General features: G+C 39.8%; 1 protein-coding gene across 4 annotated transcripts in view; it reads left to right on the top strand.

Annotated features, from left to right (window-relative positions):
• Positions 1-14,867, top strand: part of SDCCAG8 (SHH signaling and ciliogenesis regulator SDCCAG8) — a 248,408-nt gene that overhangs the window by 60,198 nt on the left and 173,343 nt on the right. For all 4 annotated transcript variants that reach the window (XM_065935618.1, XM_065935615.1, XM_065935616.1 and 1 more), the window contains exons 9-10: positions 1,069-1,207; positions 9,969-10,121. In XM_065935618.1, the coding sequence (XP_065791690.1) occupies positions 1,069-1,207; positions 9,969-10,121 (292 nt within the window). The remainder of the gene's footprint in view (positions 1-1,068; positions 1,208-9,968; positions 10,122-14,867) is intronic.

Genomic DNA, 14,867 nt, shown 5'->3' with positions numbered 1-14,867 from the left:
CTATGAGAATTACTGAGAAGGGAGTAGAACCAGGCAATGATCAAGCCTAGGGGTGTAAGGTTTTGTAAAATAATGAGCATTATGTGTAATCAAGGCATTTGAGTAATCCAACAGTACTACCGATTGAAAGAAGAAATACTTTCTTAAGTAGGTGAAAGTTTTTCATTCATAAGTGAAGCCGCTTAGTCATGTCCGACTCTTTGAGACTCTGTGGACTGAACCTACCAGGCTCCTCCGACCATGGAATTTTCCAGGCAAGAATACTGGAGTGGGTTGCCATTTCCTTCTCCAGGGAATCTTCCCAACCCATGGATCGGACCCAAGTCTCCTGAATTGCAGGCAAACGCTTTACCATGTGAGCCACCAGGGAAGCCAAGAAGTGTCAAAAAGAGGATTGTAAAGGAAGATGAAAAGAAAAAAAGACATGTTCGTTCTAGTAGAATGGAGAACCAGTAGTGTAAATGAAACCTCACTAGTCCCTTCTTACCATGGTTACTTCTACTTTGAGGTACAATTCCCACCTTCTCTGATAGTTCAGTTGGTGAAGAATCCACCTGCAATGCAGGAGAACCTAGTTCAATTCCTGGGTGGGGAAGATCCACTGGAGAAGGGATAGGCTACCCACTCCAGTATTCTGGCCTGGAGAATTCAGTGGACGGTATCGTCCAGTCCATAGGGTCACAGTCTAACACAACTGAGCGACCTTCACACTTTCACTGCTTTACTAGTTTTTTCTCCTTTTCTGCTGCCTACACTTAGTTTTTTAGCTAGTTTCCTCTTTTCTGGGCTTTCCTCTGCAGCCCTCAGTGTGCTATTCCTGTCCACAATGGGTTATTACCCCACTCGATGCAGTCCTGCCATGAATGCTCCCTGCTCTTCTGGCCGTTCTGCCTGCCCCTCACCCAAGTGAGGACAGAGGGTCTTTCTCTGGGGTGTGCTTGAACGTGTGCTGGGCTGGCCTGCCCTGGCTCTTCTTCTAGTACATATCAATGCTTTTTTTCTCCCTGCCTTATGAATACTTGACCATTTGATCATTTCTTGTTTTCAATGTTCTTTTTGTGCTGACAGAGAAAGAGATGACTTAATGTCTGCGCTAGTTTCCGTGAGGAGCAGCTTGACAGAGGTGCAGCAAAGAGAAGCAAGTGCTTATGAGCAGGTGAAACAAGCTGTGAAAATGACTGAGGAAGCCAGTTTTGAAAAAACTAAGGCAAGTCTAATAAGATTAAAATGAAAGCATACCTTAATTGCCTTTTTTTCCCCTTTTCTGAGTACTTATTTGGTTATTCTCCATAACTAAACTTTTTTTCCAAACACACAAAGTGGAAACCAGTTTGTTAGTGTTGAATTTCTAAATTAAACAAATTTGCTCTTTGAAGAATTCTTATTCCTCTGAAAATTCTCTTGCTATATCACTATTGAAAGAACAGTACAATGTAATATGATACTTTGAGAGAGTTGGATGCTTAACCTTTTCATTTGCCAATAATTTTTAATGCTAAGTGAAACTATTAACACCCATAGTGACCCATTTCTGTATGTTCATATATGACTGAAGACAGATGTGTTTTCTCTGTCCCTGGGAAATTTTGAGAACATTCAAATATACCACAATAATAATATACATGTACTTAATAGCATCTTTAGCTGTGAATTGGTATCCATTGTGTGCTTAAGTCAAACACATTTAATGGTAATGATAATATTACTAATAGTTAACACAGTGATCAGGCAGTGTTCTAAGCACTTTGAATAGTAGGAGGTTACTGTTGTTTCATTGCTGTTTGGGGCCACACCTAAACCATTAAAGTTGCTGTGTGTTTTCTGTAGACACACTAGCCACACTTGAAGTACCTAGTAGCCACATGTAGCTGGTGATTACTGCATTAGTCAGTGTAATATAGGACATTTCCATTATCACAACAAATGCTCTTAGATGGCATTGGTCTAAGCCATATAGTAGCATCACTATTTTATTGGGCTAATCATCTTCATATTAAACTTCTCCTCAGTCATTGCCTTATCCATTTTTCTCTGTCCAGTTCATCTTTAAATCTTCCTAGACCATTTGACCTTCATAGTGCCCCTGTGCCTTTTGAAAGTAATGTTCATTCTGACCAAATACCCTAATATACTTTATTGTGTCTTGAAACACTCTTACTTCTTCATTTGTATTGAACTCTAGCTGCCCCTTGCTGGTATTATGACCCTCAAAACCCCCAGTGGAGCCCTTTGCTGTTCATCTCATCTCATTTGGCTATGATGGAGGAGGTTAGCATTCATATCACTCCATACTGCCATTTCCAGGCCTTTGTTATGGTTCAGTTCAGTTCAGTTGCTCAGTCGTGTCTGACTCTTTGCAACCCCATGAATCGCAGCCTCCCTGTCCATCACCAACTCCCAGAGTTTCCTCAAACTCATGTCCATTGAGTCGGTGATGCCATCCAGCCATCTCATCCTCTGTTGTCCCCTTCTCCTCCTGCCCCCAATCCTTCCCAGCATCAGGGTCTTTTCAAATGAGTCAACTCTTCGCATGAGGTGGCCAAAGTATTGGAGTTTCAACTTCAGCATCCATCCTTCCAATGAACACCCAGGACTGATCTCCAGGATGGACTGGTTGGATCTCCTTGCAGTCCAGGGGACTCTCAAGAGTCTTCTCCAACACCACAGTTCAAAAGCATCAATTTTTCAGTGCTCAGCTTTCTTCACAGTCCAACTCTCACATCCATTCATGACCACTGGAAAAACCATAACCTTGACAAGATGGACCTTTGTTGGCAACATAAAATGTCTCTGCTTTTTAATATGCTATCTAGATTGGTCATAACTTTCCTTCCAAGGAGTAAGCGTCTTTTAATTTCATGGCTGTACTCACCATCTGCAGTGATTTTGGAGCCCAAAAAAATAAAGCCTGACACTGCTTCCACTGTTTCCCCATCTATTTCCCATGAAGTGATAGGACCAAATGCTATAATCTTAGTTTTCTATGGTACCTACTCCTTATTCCTCTTTTTTTAAAAATAGGTTTTTTTCTACTTTTATTACATATATATATATAAAACTTCTTTTGCCTATGCTTGCTGTGGTGCACAGACTCTTTATTGTGGCTCATGGACCTCTCTAGTGGTGGTGTGTGAGCTCTAGACTGGGTGGGCTTGGTAGTTGCAGCAGGCAGGCTTAATTGCAGTATGTGGGAATCTTAGTTCCCTGGCCAGGGATCAAACCCAGGCCCCCTGTATTGGGACTGTGGAGTCTTATCTACTAGACTACCAGGAAGTCCTGCTTAATTCCTCTTTGAAATTAGGTTACCACTTCTCTTTGAAATCATCATTGATTCTCCTCTCTCTAATTTTAATCGACTTAAACACTCAATCTAGAATATACTATTTGACACATTAAAAAAAAAATCATCCCTTTTATACTTGGATTTATAAAATAATTGTAAGATCTTTGACACTTTTTAACAACTTTAGCCTCTGACCCTTTTTTTCTCTTGTCTAAGTCCTTTCAGGCTAACATAATGAAAATACCTTAGACATGGTGGCTTAAACAACAAACATTTATTTCTCACAATTCTGGAAGTTCAAGATCGTGGCACCAACAGATTTGGTGTTTGGTCAGAGCTCACTTTCTGTCTTCTCACTATGTCTTCACATGGTGGAAGGGGCACGAGAACTCTTTGGCATCTATTTTATAAGGGCACTAATCCCATTCATGAGGATTCTGCTTTCATGACCTGATCACCTCCCATGGGGCCCACTATCTAAGTCCATCATATTAGGGTTAAGTTTCAACATATGAATTTTGGAAAAGCACAAACATTCAGTTCATAGCATCCTCCACTCTGTCTCTTTTCATCATTCTGAAAGGTTTCAACATCCATGCTATTTTTTTTTTTAATTTTTTATTTTTCAGTGGGTTTTGTCATACATTGATATGAATCAGCCATAGATCAACATCCATGCTATTAACATATGCAACATCTTAGTCCCAACACACTTTGTCTTCCTTAACTCTAAGATTTTTTTCTGTTCTGCAGTAACTCCCACATGAACTGAAGTGTCCATGAGATCTCAAACTCTAAAACTGATCTCTCTGACCAGAGCCTTTTCTCTTCCTCCCTATCTCAGTTAAATCTATTCAGTGTCCCCTTCTACCTCCTCTCATACCTCATTTTCTCTATTACCTCCAGGCTGGCCCTCTTCCCTTTCCATTTAGATGTGAATTTTACAATTTCAAGCTAAACTCATTATATTCACTCCACCAAGATAGCTGTGTTCTTTACCTACTGAACGGCACTTTTGTCCACTGTCATGTCCTAATTGGAAACCTGGATGTCATCCTCTCTTTTATACCTGGCTTCCAATCAATTACTAATTGCAAGTTTGTTTGGTTTTTTTTAAGATCTATTTGTTGACTTAACAAACAATTTTTACTTTCTTCATTTTCCCAACTTAGCACCTCACTCTCATAGCTGACCTCCTATAACTGAGATCACAACCAACTGACAAGAGGCTCTTCAAAAGTTATCATCCCGAAAATGTGTCTTCTCATTTTTTTCTTGCTTATCTGGTCCTCTTACTTTCCAAGATGAATCTCTCCCAGTTCTTGATATCTCCTACTCCCAAGGTTTCAGGGAACCTAAACAATTTGTTATCATATCTTTTTTATATCTTCCATCCTTCATTCTCCATTGTTTTTATCTTTGTAGCTTTCCATTCACTTTTGAACACATTGCAGTGAAGCTTTCAACAAATTGTAGTCTGATTTCATACTACTGAATTGGTCACTTTATGGTCACCAGTCACTTCCTGATTGCTAAACCCAGTGACTTCATCTTAGTCCTCATTTGACTCAACTCCAGGAAGCCATTAATTGTCCTAGTATAATATCATCTTTTCTCCTTGATTAGTTTGGTATTTCATTCTGTGGGTCATCTTTGCATTGCTCTTCTCTACTCTTTCACATGCCTTTTAACTTGTTTTCCAGAAGCCTCGAATGCAGACATTCCTCATTTTGTTCCTAGACTTCCACCCATGTTGCCCTAATTTCCAGGACTTTGTGTCTTCCTCTCACTGAACACTCCCACATTGTGTCTTTAGCTCTAGCAGCTCCCCGGTGCCCCAGACCTACATTTCTAGCTGCTACTGGATCTCTTTATATGGACGATACGCTATTAGCATCTGAAACTCCAATGTTAATTCTCTCCTCCTTACTGTCTGTCACTCCTTTTCTTTCTACAACTTTCCATATTATCTTCTTTCAGATAATGGTATTATCATCTTAGCAACAGTTCTGGCCTAGATCATTTAAAATACCTTGGCTCCTCCCCATTTGTCACTCCCAATATCCAATTAGTTACCAAACTCGCACCTTCTTCTCAGAGACCCTCACTGAGTTATCCCTGCAGCTTCCATTCCCATACCTTTGCCCTGGTTCAAGTCTTCACGTACTCTTATGCAGCCTATGTGGCCTGTTGGAATAACCTTCTGTTGGTCTCTCTCAGGTCTCTTTCAACCCCAGTATATCTTTCATTTTGCTGCCAAAGTCTTCCTAAATTGTAAATCTCCCTATTCGGGCAGCTCTCCCCTTGCAGTAGAATAAAAGACAAATCCTTAGCATAACCTTCCAGATCTTTCACAATGTGGTCCCACTCTAACTTTTCTAGCCTTATCTTTTACTACACGTTTCATATAACTTGTGCTGTTTCTGTAATGTGACCTATATCAACTCTTTCCATGAATTTGCTCATGTTGTACTTTTCTGCACTGTATTCATCTGTGAAATACCTATTCAATCTCTGAGAGTCATCTCAGGTGGCAATCTTCCCAAAAGTTTTTTCCAACCCCTTCTTGTTTGAATTAATCTCTTCCTTCTCTATATTCCTAATGAGCTGTGTATAATTTTTGTGGCTGTGTACATAGTTCTCTCCATGAAAAGACCTTAAAAATCAGGCCTGTGACATCTATCACTGTATTCTTCACAATGACTATTTACATATTAATTGTACCATAAATGTTTGTTGAATTGAATAAAGTTAGCTATTAACTTTAAATACTAGTATGAATTTTTATAAATAATTTTTATGATTTAATATTTCAGTGCTTAAAAACTAGAAAGCCTATTGTGTATCGTGAATCTGTTTTTCACTGAGTTAGTATTTATGCCAGGATTGATTTCTAAGCAGTTTACAAAATGCAGTGCAAGTATAATAATTATCATCAAGATATAGTAAAACATATTAGGAATTTTACTTTTTGAGAGTAAAAATCAAAACAGTGTATATACTTTAATTTTAAAATCAACTATTTTTTTACTGCATTATGAAATGGTTACTTTGTTCTTATAGTTCCTTAACATTTGTTGCCATCTAGTGTTATATTTTGCATATTGCATGCTAAGTAAGTGGAAGCAATTACATTTCATAAATATTATATCAAACAAAGTTCCATGGAACTCTGCTCAATGTTATGTGGTAGCCTAGATGGGAAGGGAGTTTGAGGGAGAATGGGTATGTGTATATATACAGCTGAGTCCCTTCACTGTTCACCTGAAACTATTAGAACATTGTTAATCAGCTATACTTCAATACAAAATAAAAAGTTTAAAAAAAAGGCAAATACCATATGATGTCACTTGTATGTGGAATCTAAAACATGACACAAATGAACTTATCTATGAAACAGAAATAGACTCGCAGACACAGAAAACAGATTAGTTTGCCCGAAAACAATGTGAATAAAGGATGTATGTGTGTCTATATATTTGTTATTGTTGTTGTTTAGTCGCTAAGTTGTGTCAGATTCTTTGCAACCCCATGGACTGCAGCACACCAGACTTCCCTGTCCTTCACTATCTCCCAGAGTTTGTGTCTATATATATAAAGGGCTTCCCCCGGTAGGAAGTGACTCAGTGGTAAAGAATCCACCTGCAATGTAGGAGCCTCAGGAGATGGAGGTTTGATCCCTTGGTTGGATGATCCTCTGGAGGAGGGCATGGCACCCACTCCAGTAGTCTTGCCTGGAGACTCCCCGTGGACAGAGGAGCCTGGCAGGCTACAGTCTATGAGGTCACAGAGTCAGACACAACTGAAGTGACTTAGCATGCACACAGGTTTCCCGTCTAGGTCACTGCATTTTAGGTCATTTTTAACAAAAACTGAAATAAGGTGCATTAGCCTTTATTTGAATTTTGAATACCTCAAACCAAGGGGGCAAAAGGAAGAAGGTTGTCTAAGTCCCCAACTCCCCAAGACCTACAGCCATTTCCACCAAGAAAGAGGTTGTGCTCAGGGAAAAGAAGGAGCCATGACCTTGGGGACTACTAGGAGAAATGACAGCTGCAGATCCCAAGTTAACATGGTCACCTGTGAAGATCTATCAGTTAGTTGTAGGTGGCCATTCCTTGACTTAGTCATTGAGGATTCAGTTATATGCCTTTACTAAATGGTTATATAGAGTATAATCAAGGAGTACTGAATCATCTGGGATTCTGAAAACTAGGAGAGGAGTCTTAGAATTTAAAGACAAAGTTTTAATGGAAAGAAAAAAGTGAAAGTGAAAGTTGCTTAGTTGTGTCTGACTCTTTGCAACCCCATGGACTCTATAGACTCTATAGAATTCTCCAGGCCAGAATAGTGGAGTGGGTAGCCTTTCCCTTCTCCAGGGGATCTTCCCAACCCCGAGATCCAACCCAGGTCTCCCACATTGCAGACAGATTCTTTACCAGCTGAGCCACAAGGGAAGCCCAAGAATACTGGAGTGGGTAACTATCCCTTCTCCAGGGGATCTTCCCGACCCAGGAATCAAACCGGGGTCTCCTGCATTGCAGGCAGATTCTTTACCAACTGAGGGAAGCCCTAATGGAAAGAATGTATACATATTTGTGTAGTAGAACCAAATCTTGTATATGAGGTCTGTTGTAAGATTAAGTAACTTTTATAATTCCAAGTGTTAGTTGATATTTCCTTCACTGTGACCAGGAATATATATTAAAATGAAAACAGTAAAACTAAAAGCTATTTTTATATTGGGATCACTGATTATAAACCAAGAGTGATCAATATCCAGTTTCTAACCTACTACTTTTATTCAGTGTTTCATTACTGCTTTCATACTCATCATCACCTCGCAGTGGTAGCTACTTCTCATAGAAGGTCATCCACAAAACCAAGTCTTCAGCAACATATTTTGTTTATGTGATTTACAGCTTCTCACTTGTGCTTATATCATTTTGGCTCACTTGTGCTTATATCATTTTGACACTAGGCCTTTTACCTGTCAGGATCATTTACTGTTCCTTGTTGCTGAACTGATTAAATTCTTTGAATTGACTCTTTCGTTGTTCTTCATGTTAGCCTGATCTTCAGCAGTTCCTTCCACTGTTCTTGTACCTATGAAGGTTGATTCCTGAGTTCTTATTCAATGAAAAGCCTTCTGATTAGATATACTAGTTTATATTCTATAATCATTTTATTCTTTCATGATAGTCGTGTGCCAGTGAACCTTATGAATGCTTTTATTAGGTTCCTATAAAATACTTTACACCAGAGCAATTGTGTTCCAAAGCACAAAAATCTCTAATTAGTAATATTTCAAACTCCAGTGGTTTAAATAATATAAAAATTATGCTTTTCCATTTCCTTTAAAATCTAATGTAAAATTTTATCTTCCAAACATTTTCAACTAGATTGGATTTGGGACTAACTCCCTAGGAGAATTTTTTTTTTAGGCATTGTATTTGCTTATCAATTAACCTGAGACAATTGCATTTTATCCTCATATTTTATGACTAGAAGTATAGGACATTTCCAGAAGAGCTTGAAAGAAGTTAGAGTTTAATGAGTTCTTGATAAAAGGAAGAAAATTAACATATCCTAAATATTTATTGTCTGTATTTACTATAGCTTTCACCAGAGGGAAGCATAGCAATGCATAAAACTTTGCAGTGCTTACTGAGACTACTTCCATCTCCATTAACAACAACTGTGACTATCAAATTATATGCATACAGTGCATACGTCATATAAGGCTTCAGTTTCTCTCTCTCAATTCAAGGGGACAACATAGAGGTTGAGAGAGGAGGGTATTGGGAGGAGACATGGGATAAGACTAAGAAACCCTAGTATGACTTAGATTTTTCTGTTAATAAGTCAAGCACCTTAATTGTATTGTTTTTTTTTTCTTGAGAGTTTGAATTCAATTTATTATTGAGTGTTATACATAAAGATATTCTGAATATAGCCAAAAGGAAATTAGAGAGTCTTTATTTCTGGAAACACAGAATTTAGTATAAATTCTCGAAATTTAGTCTAAAGGACAATTACCAACTTTTAAATTGCCAAAATGAAATGAGACTTCTCATTTTATAAAACTAGGTAGTAAATGCTGTTTTGAGTCTTTCCTTACTAAAATTTGATTATTACCTAATTTTTACTTTAGCTATGTGTGTAAGGAGAGTGAACCAAATCTTATCTTGATAACTGTGTGTTAAATAATAGATGCCTTTATGTAATGACAAACACATCTCATCTTAAAATTTTGATATTTATCATTTAAAGTGCAAATAATTTTTAACCATGTCCAAATGAAAAATCAGTTAAATTAGATACTTATGTATTTCTTATAGTATAAAAATGATATATAATTGAAGATACTAGAACATTTTCTGATCCCCTTTTATAAAATTCAAACTCCTCTGTGGCCTTTATCATGGTTTGTTGCTTGAATTTTCTTAGTTGATTAGTTAATATAGCCTTAATTGTGAAAACAAATATGTGAATAACTAACTTTTGAATATATGTAATATTTGAATCACCAAGTAGTATTGACAAACAAATATAAAAATATTCTTTTCTTTGACTTTACATTAAGTTGTAACTATTTTAAATATTATTAAAGCTCAATTGTCTCATTTCTCCCATATTTCTTCTAAATTCTATGGTTCCATTTCACTGTGTCTTATTCTGGCAGGCTTTGATCCAATGCGAACAGTTGAAAAATGAGCTGGAGAGGCAGACAGACCGACTTGAGAAAGAACTTGCATCTCAGCAAGAAAAAAGAGCCTTTGAGAAAGAGACGTTGAAAAAAGAAATAACAAAAGAAAGAGAAGACATGGGCTCAAAGGTACTTAAGAGTTCAATTTGTTATCCACATTGCAGAGGAAATGTTTTTGTGACGTAATTGATGAGTCTGCAGTCTGCAATTCTTGAATGATCTTTAAATGTTTAAATATTTTAAGTATTCAAGTTGCTTATTAATTAGAGTTCATAAAATTTTTCTATTCTCAATGTATTTCTCAATAAAAGTTATATTCTCTGACCTTTCCAAAGAAAATAAGTAGATTTCATGATAGGAAATTGTGAAATATACTCTAACGATGCCATTCTGTTTGAGTCCCTCTCCGTTTGTCAGAGGAGAGCAGGTGCTCTGCAGATATCCATATTTTAGTTCAACCTTGGTTAAATTAAGGAGAGACTACCCTTTCATTTCATCCCCCCACTCCCAAATTAGACATTAAGAAGATAAAACACTTGTAAGAAACCAAGTAGCTAAAAAAAGTGATGATATGCTTTGTATAAAATAGGTTCTGACAAATTACGAAAAAAATGAGATGGTCGGATAGCATCACCAAGTTGATGGACATGAATTTGAGCATGCTCCGGGAGTTGGCAATGGACAGGGAAGCCTGGCATGCTGCAGTCCATGGGGTCACAAAGAGTCAGACACGATTGAGTGACTGAAATGAACTGAACTGAACAAATTACATGATGAATAAGTGGAAGAGGGAAATTAGAGGCAAAAGGAACAGATAATATGAGATAGGCAGTGTATGAAAAACAGTAACAAACTGGAATATAGAGTTCAGTGGAATCTAGTTTTAAATTGCTATTAATTGCTATAGTAGAGCAAAACTGAGCCAAGATGTGGTCCTTGAAGTAACCCAAACAATGGTTACATGTTCTGTTTGTTCAAAGCAGTCTCACACCTTATACTGTAAGTGCTGTCTTATAATATTCCAAGATTTGAAAATTAACTCATTCAGCAAATATCTACTGATTATCTGCTGTATGCACAGAAATGTGTAAGCCTGAAGCTATATAAAAAGAAAAATCACAAATTCTGCCCAGTGAGTTTTAAGTCATACAGGTATGCGAGGCAATGTAAACTCCCTTGTTTTCTTATCCTTTTTAAAAAAAATTGTGCCTATCAAAACTTAACTTACAGGTCAGTCTATTGTAGCCACACATTCTGGGAAACAAACTCACTCAGAAGGGCAATGCAGATAGTGAAGTACAGTTTATTACACCTGCGGGCCCAAGGCAGAGTCTCCTCTTAGCCAAGGACCCCAACCAGCATTTGTGAAAATCTTTTATACCCCATGTGTATGTGTCCGAACCCACCACCCCAAATTCCTTGAGAGTTACATTAACTAAGGAAGGGTAAATACAATCCCAATAACCCCATCACTCATGTGCCATGTGCTCAGACCGTTAAACAATTAGCCAATAATCAATAAGCACGAGGTTACACTCCAATAGGTACAGAAAAATTTATGGCCTGTCTGGAGGAAGGGGTGATTAGTGTCTGTTCTCTTAGGTGATGAGTAACCTGGACATGATCTTCAAGATTCCCCTGTCTGGAGGGAGACTTATCCTTCTGTTGTTGTTTCCATAGACACTAAACACAGAGTTCAGAGTCCATTGGAGAGGTGGCCGGGCATGATCAGCACGAACAGGCTTAAGATGGAGTCCAGGCCCTATGAATTCCTTCTTCATTACCCCCTCCTGATGCTCCTAGTTTCTGTAATGAGCATCATTTATTGCGATATATTGTACCCTAGCCCTCTGGCTACCCACATGAGAGAACGCTATCAGCCTCTGGGTTACAAAATTCACAAGACATTGTAAAAGGCAGGGCCCACAAAGCAGTATGATTAGAACGATTATGACAACAGTAGCAATAGTTTTCTACCAGTCTCCCTTTATCCAGGATAGGACTGAAGTCCAAAAGGGAATATTTTCATTAGACATGGCTTTCACTTGATTTTACATATCCTCCAAGGCAGTAAATACATTTCCAGATAGGTCAGAGATGTATACACAACATTCAGCTTTAATTATGGCACAAGTCCCTCCCTGGGCTGCTGTGAGTATGTCTAATGCCATCCTATTTTGAACTACTGCCTTCCTCATCTGAATTTGTTCTTCATTCAAGGCTTGAATGGCTTTTGAACTGTCTAAGAGGGCCTGTTTAGTGAAATTAGTTAAGGCCTCTATTAACCATGATATCTGTTGTCCCTATAGAGGGTACAAACAAGGCAGCAAGATAGTCATACCATTGGAACACAGATCGTGTCCATCTTGCATGCAGATAGGGCAGGTTTACTGGAGGTTGGTGTAGGCTAGGCTTAATACTGCCATGGGCGAAAGCAAATCCTAATGTGCAACGCCCTACCCAGCCAACTGGTAACCATGCCCATAAGTTAAGCCCACAGAGCCACTGGGTCCTGTTGGGGGCTACCCAGAGGATTCCGGGATTATATTTCCAGTTGGAACCGGGCCACTGAATAGACCGATTGGGGTGATAGGTAACTTCAAAGATTTGTTTACATTGTTCAGGGGACAAATAACCCATATATTTTAATTCTTTTGGGTCTAAGGGGTGGTCTCCAAATCCAACTTTGTGTTCTTTTTGTTCCCAGCAAATAGTAGCAGGAGTAATCAACTGTCCTTTCTCAGGAGTCATCCAGAAATATTCATCCCAGACCTGGTAGTATTGCTCAAGGTACCAGGAGGCCTGTCCCTCTTTTGTAAGGGAGCCACTCTCCTTTTATATGAGGTATAAGCCCATCTTACCTCCGTAAGACTAGTGTTCATGTTAAATGTAACCCTATGTCCCCAGCCCATTGATGACTTTTTCTTACACCAGGAGAGCAAAGAAAGGTTATGATTGGTGAGAGAAAGGAAAGTTCCTTTCTGTTGTTCCAAGAAGGAGCACAATGGTATAAAGTCCCCATAACGGAGTGGCGATACCCACTGGGAGTCTGTCCATTACTGACAGGGGCGTAGCCCCACATACCCAACAGTTGGAGGAGTTGTGGAAGTCCATGTAAGAATGTGCCCATGAGATGAAGACGTTGTCCTGTGCAGGAGCAGTGGTCAGGTTCAGAATTGCGTTGGTGAGGCTGAGTAGTAGGAGTCGTTTACCCAGCTCCATACTAGAGAGGGCTCATCTGGGACCTTGTTTTCTTCTTCCTCTTCAGAATGATCTTGGTTTCCCATGGGTCGGTGGGGTCCTTCTGGGTGGTCCACTCGGCGTCTTCCGGGTCAGTGTGGTATGCCTTCTTCGCTCTGGTGTGATGGATCCAAGGGGTAACTGCAGTAGGGGTGGTTAAAGCAACAGTATATGGACCTTTCCATCGGAGGGCTAGTGTGTCATGTTTCCAGTCTTTCACCCATACCTGGTCCCCTGGTATAACTCATGCACTTGCTCCCCCAAGGGGAACGGTATTCTTTCTTGGACAAACCTAGATTAATTACTTGATTAATTACCTTACCTAGTTGTTCCATCTGCTGTGATATCCCGTCTCCTCTTACCTGAAGTGTATCAGTTGTTACCTGTCTTATGGGAGGAGTTCTCCCATACACAATTTCGTAGGGAGAGTAGCCGTGGGACCGTGCGGTCATCCTGAGTTTGAGCAAGGCCATGGGAAGTAAATCCACCCAGGAACAGTCAGTCTCTATAATCCATTTAGAAAGTGTCTCCTTTAGTGTCTGGTTAGTTCGTTCTACCATTCTGGAGCTCTGAGGCCGGTAGGCAGTGTGTAACTTCCATTTTATATTCATGGCCTTACTTACTTGTTGTATCAGATCCGATATGAAGGCTGGGCCGTTATCTGATCCTATGCTGGTGGGGAATCCAAATCGAGGAACTATTTCCCTAAGCAGGCTCCGAGCCACTTCTGACGCTCTTTCAGTTCGGGTGGGGAAGGCCTCCACCCATCCCGTGATGTACATACCAAGACCAACAGATAGCGAAAATGGCGATGTGGTTTCATTTCAGTGAAGTCCACTTCCAGATTTTCAAAGGGAAGGGTACCTTTTAGTTGGATACCTGGGGGTTTTGGTCTGCACCCTGGAGCAGCTTTAATCTGAGAGCAGGCGTTGCAATTTTGGGATTCCATTCTACATAGAGAAGAGAGGCAAGGAACCAGAAAATACCTTTGGATCAATTCCTCGAATTTGTCATGTCCCAGGTGAGTCATACGATGAGCTTGGCTCACCAGAGAGGGGGCCATCTCTTCGGGCACTAGTAGCTTACCACCTGGGAGCTCCCACCATCCTTTCTCTGTTTTGGTGGCTCCCTCCACTTCAGCTAGTTGGTTTGGAGCCTCGGTGTATATTGAGGAGTCTAGGGCCAGCTCGGGTAGCTCAGCTAGGACAAATGTTCTCATGGGGACTTTCCCAGATTCCTTTCTGTCCTCGGCTGCCTGTCTGGCGGTCTCACCAGCCAGCCTATTTCTTTGAGCCTGTGGGATGTCTTCCTTCTGGTGCCCATGGCAATGCATGACCGCTACCTCCGTGGGGTTCCAGACAGCATCTAGGAAAGTCAGGATCTCCTCCTTATTTTTAATGTCCTTTCCATTGGCTGTTAGAAGGCCTCTCTCCCGGTATAGTGCCCCATGTACGTGGAGTGTAGCAAAAGCATACCGGGAGTCGGTGTAGACGTTCACTCTTTTGCCTTTTGACAACTGTAGTGCCCGGACTAAGGCCCATAACTCAGCTAGTTGGGCTGACCAGTGCTGTGGTAAGGGGCTGGCCTCAATAACAGTCCTCTCTGTGACTACAGCATAGCTTGACAGTCGCTGTC

This window comes from Muntiacus reevesi, chromosome 5, assembly GCF_963930625.1.
Source record: "Muntiacus reevesi chromosome 5, mMunRee1.1, whole genome shotgun sequence".
Taxonomy (NCBI): Eukaryota; Metazoa; Chordata; class Mammalia; order Artiodactyla; family Cervidae; genus Muntiacus; species Muntiacus reevesi.
Note: the sequence above shows the minus strand (reverse complement) of the source record. Positions and strands in the feature narration are given on the sequence as shown.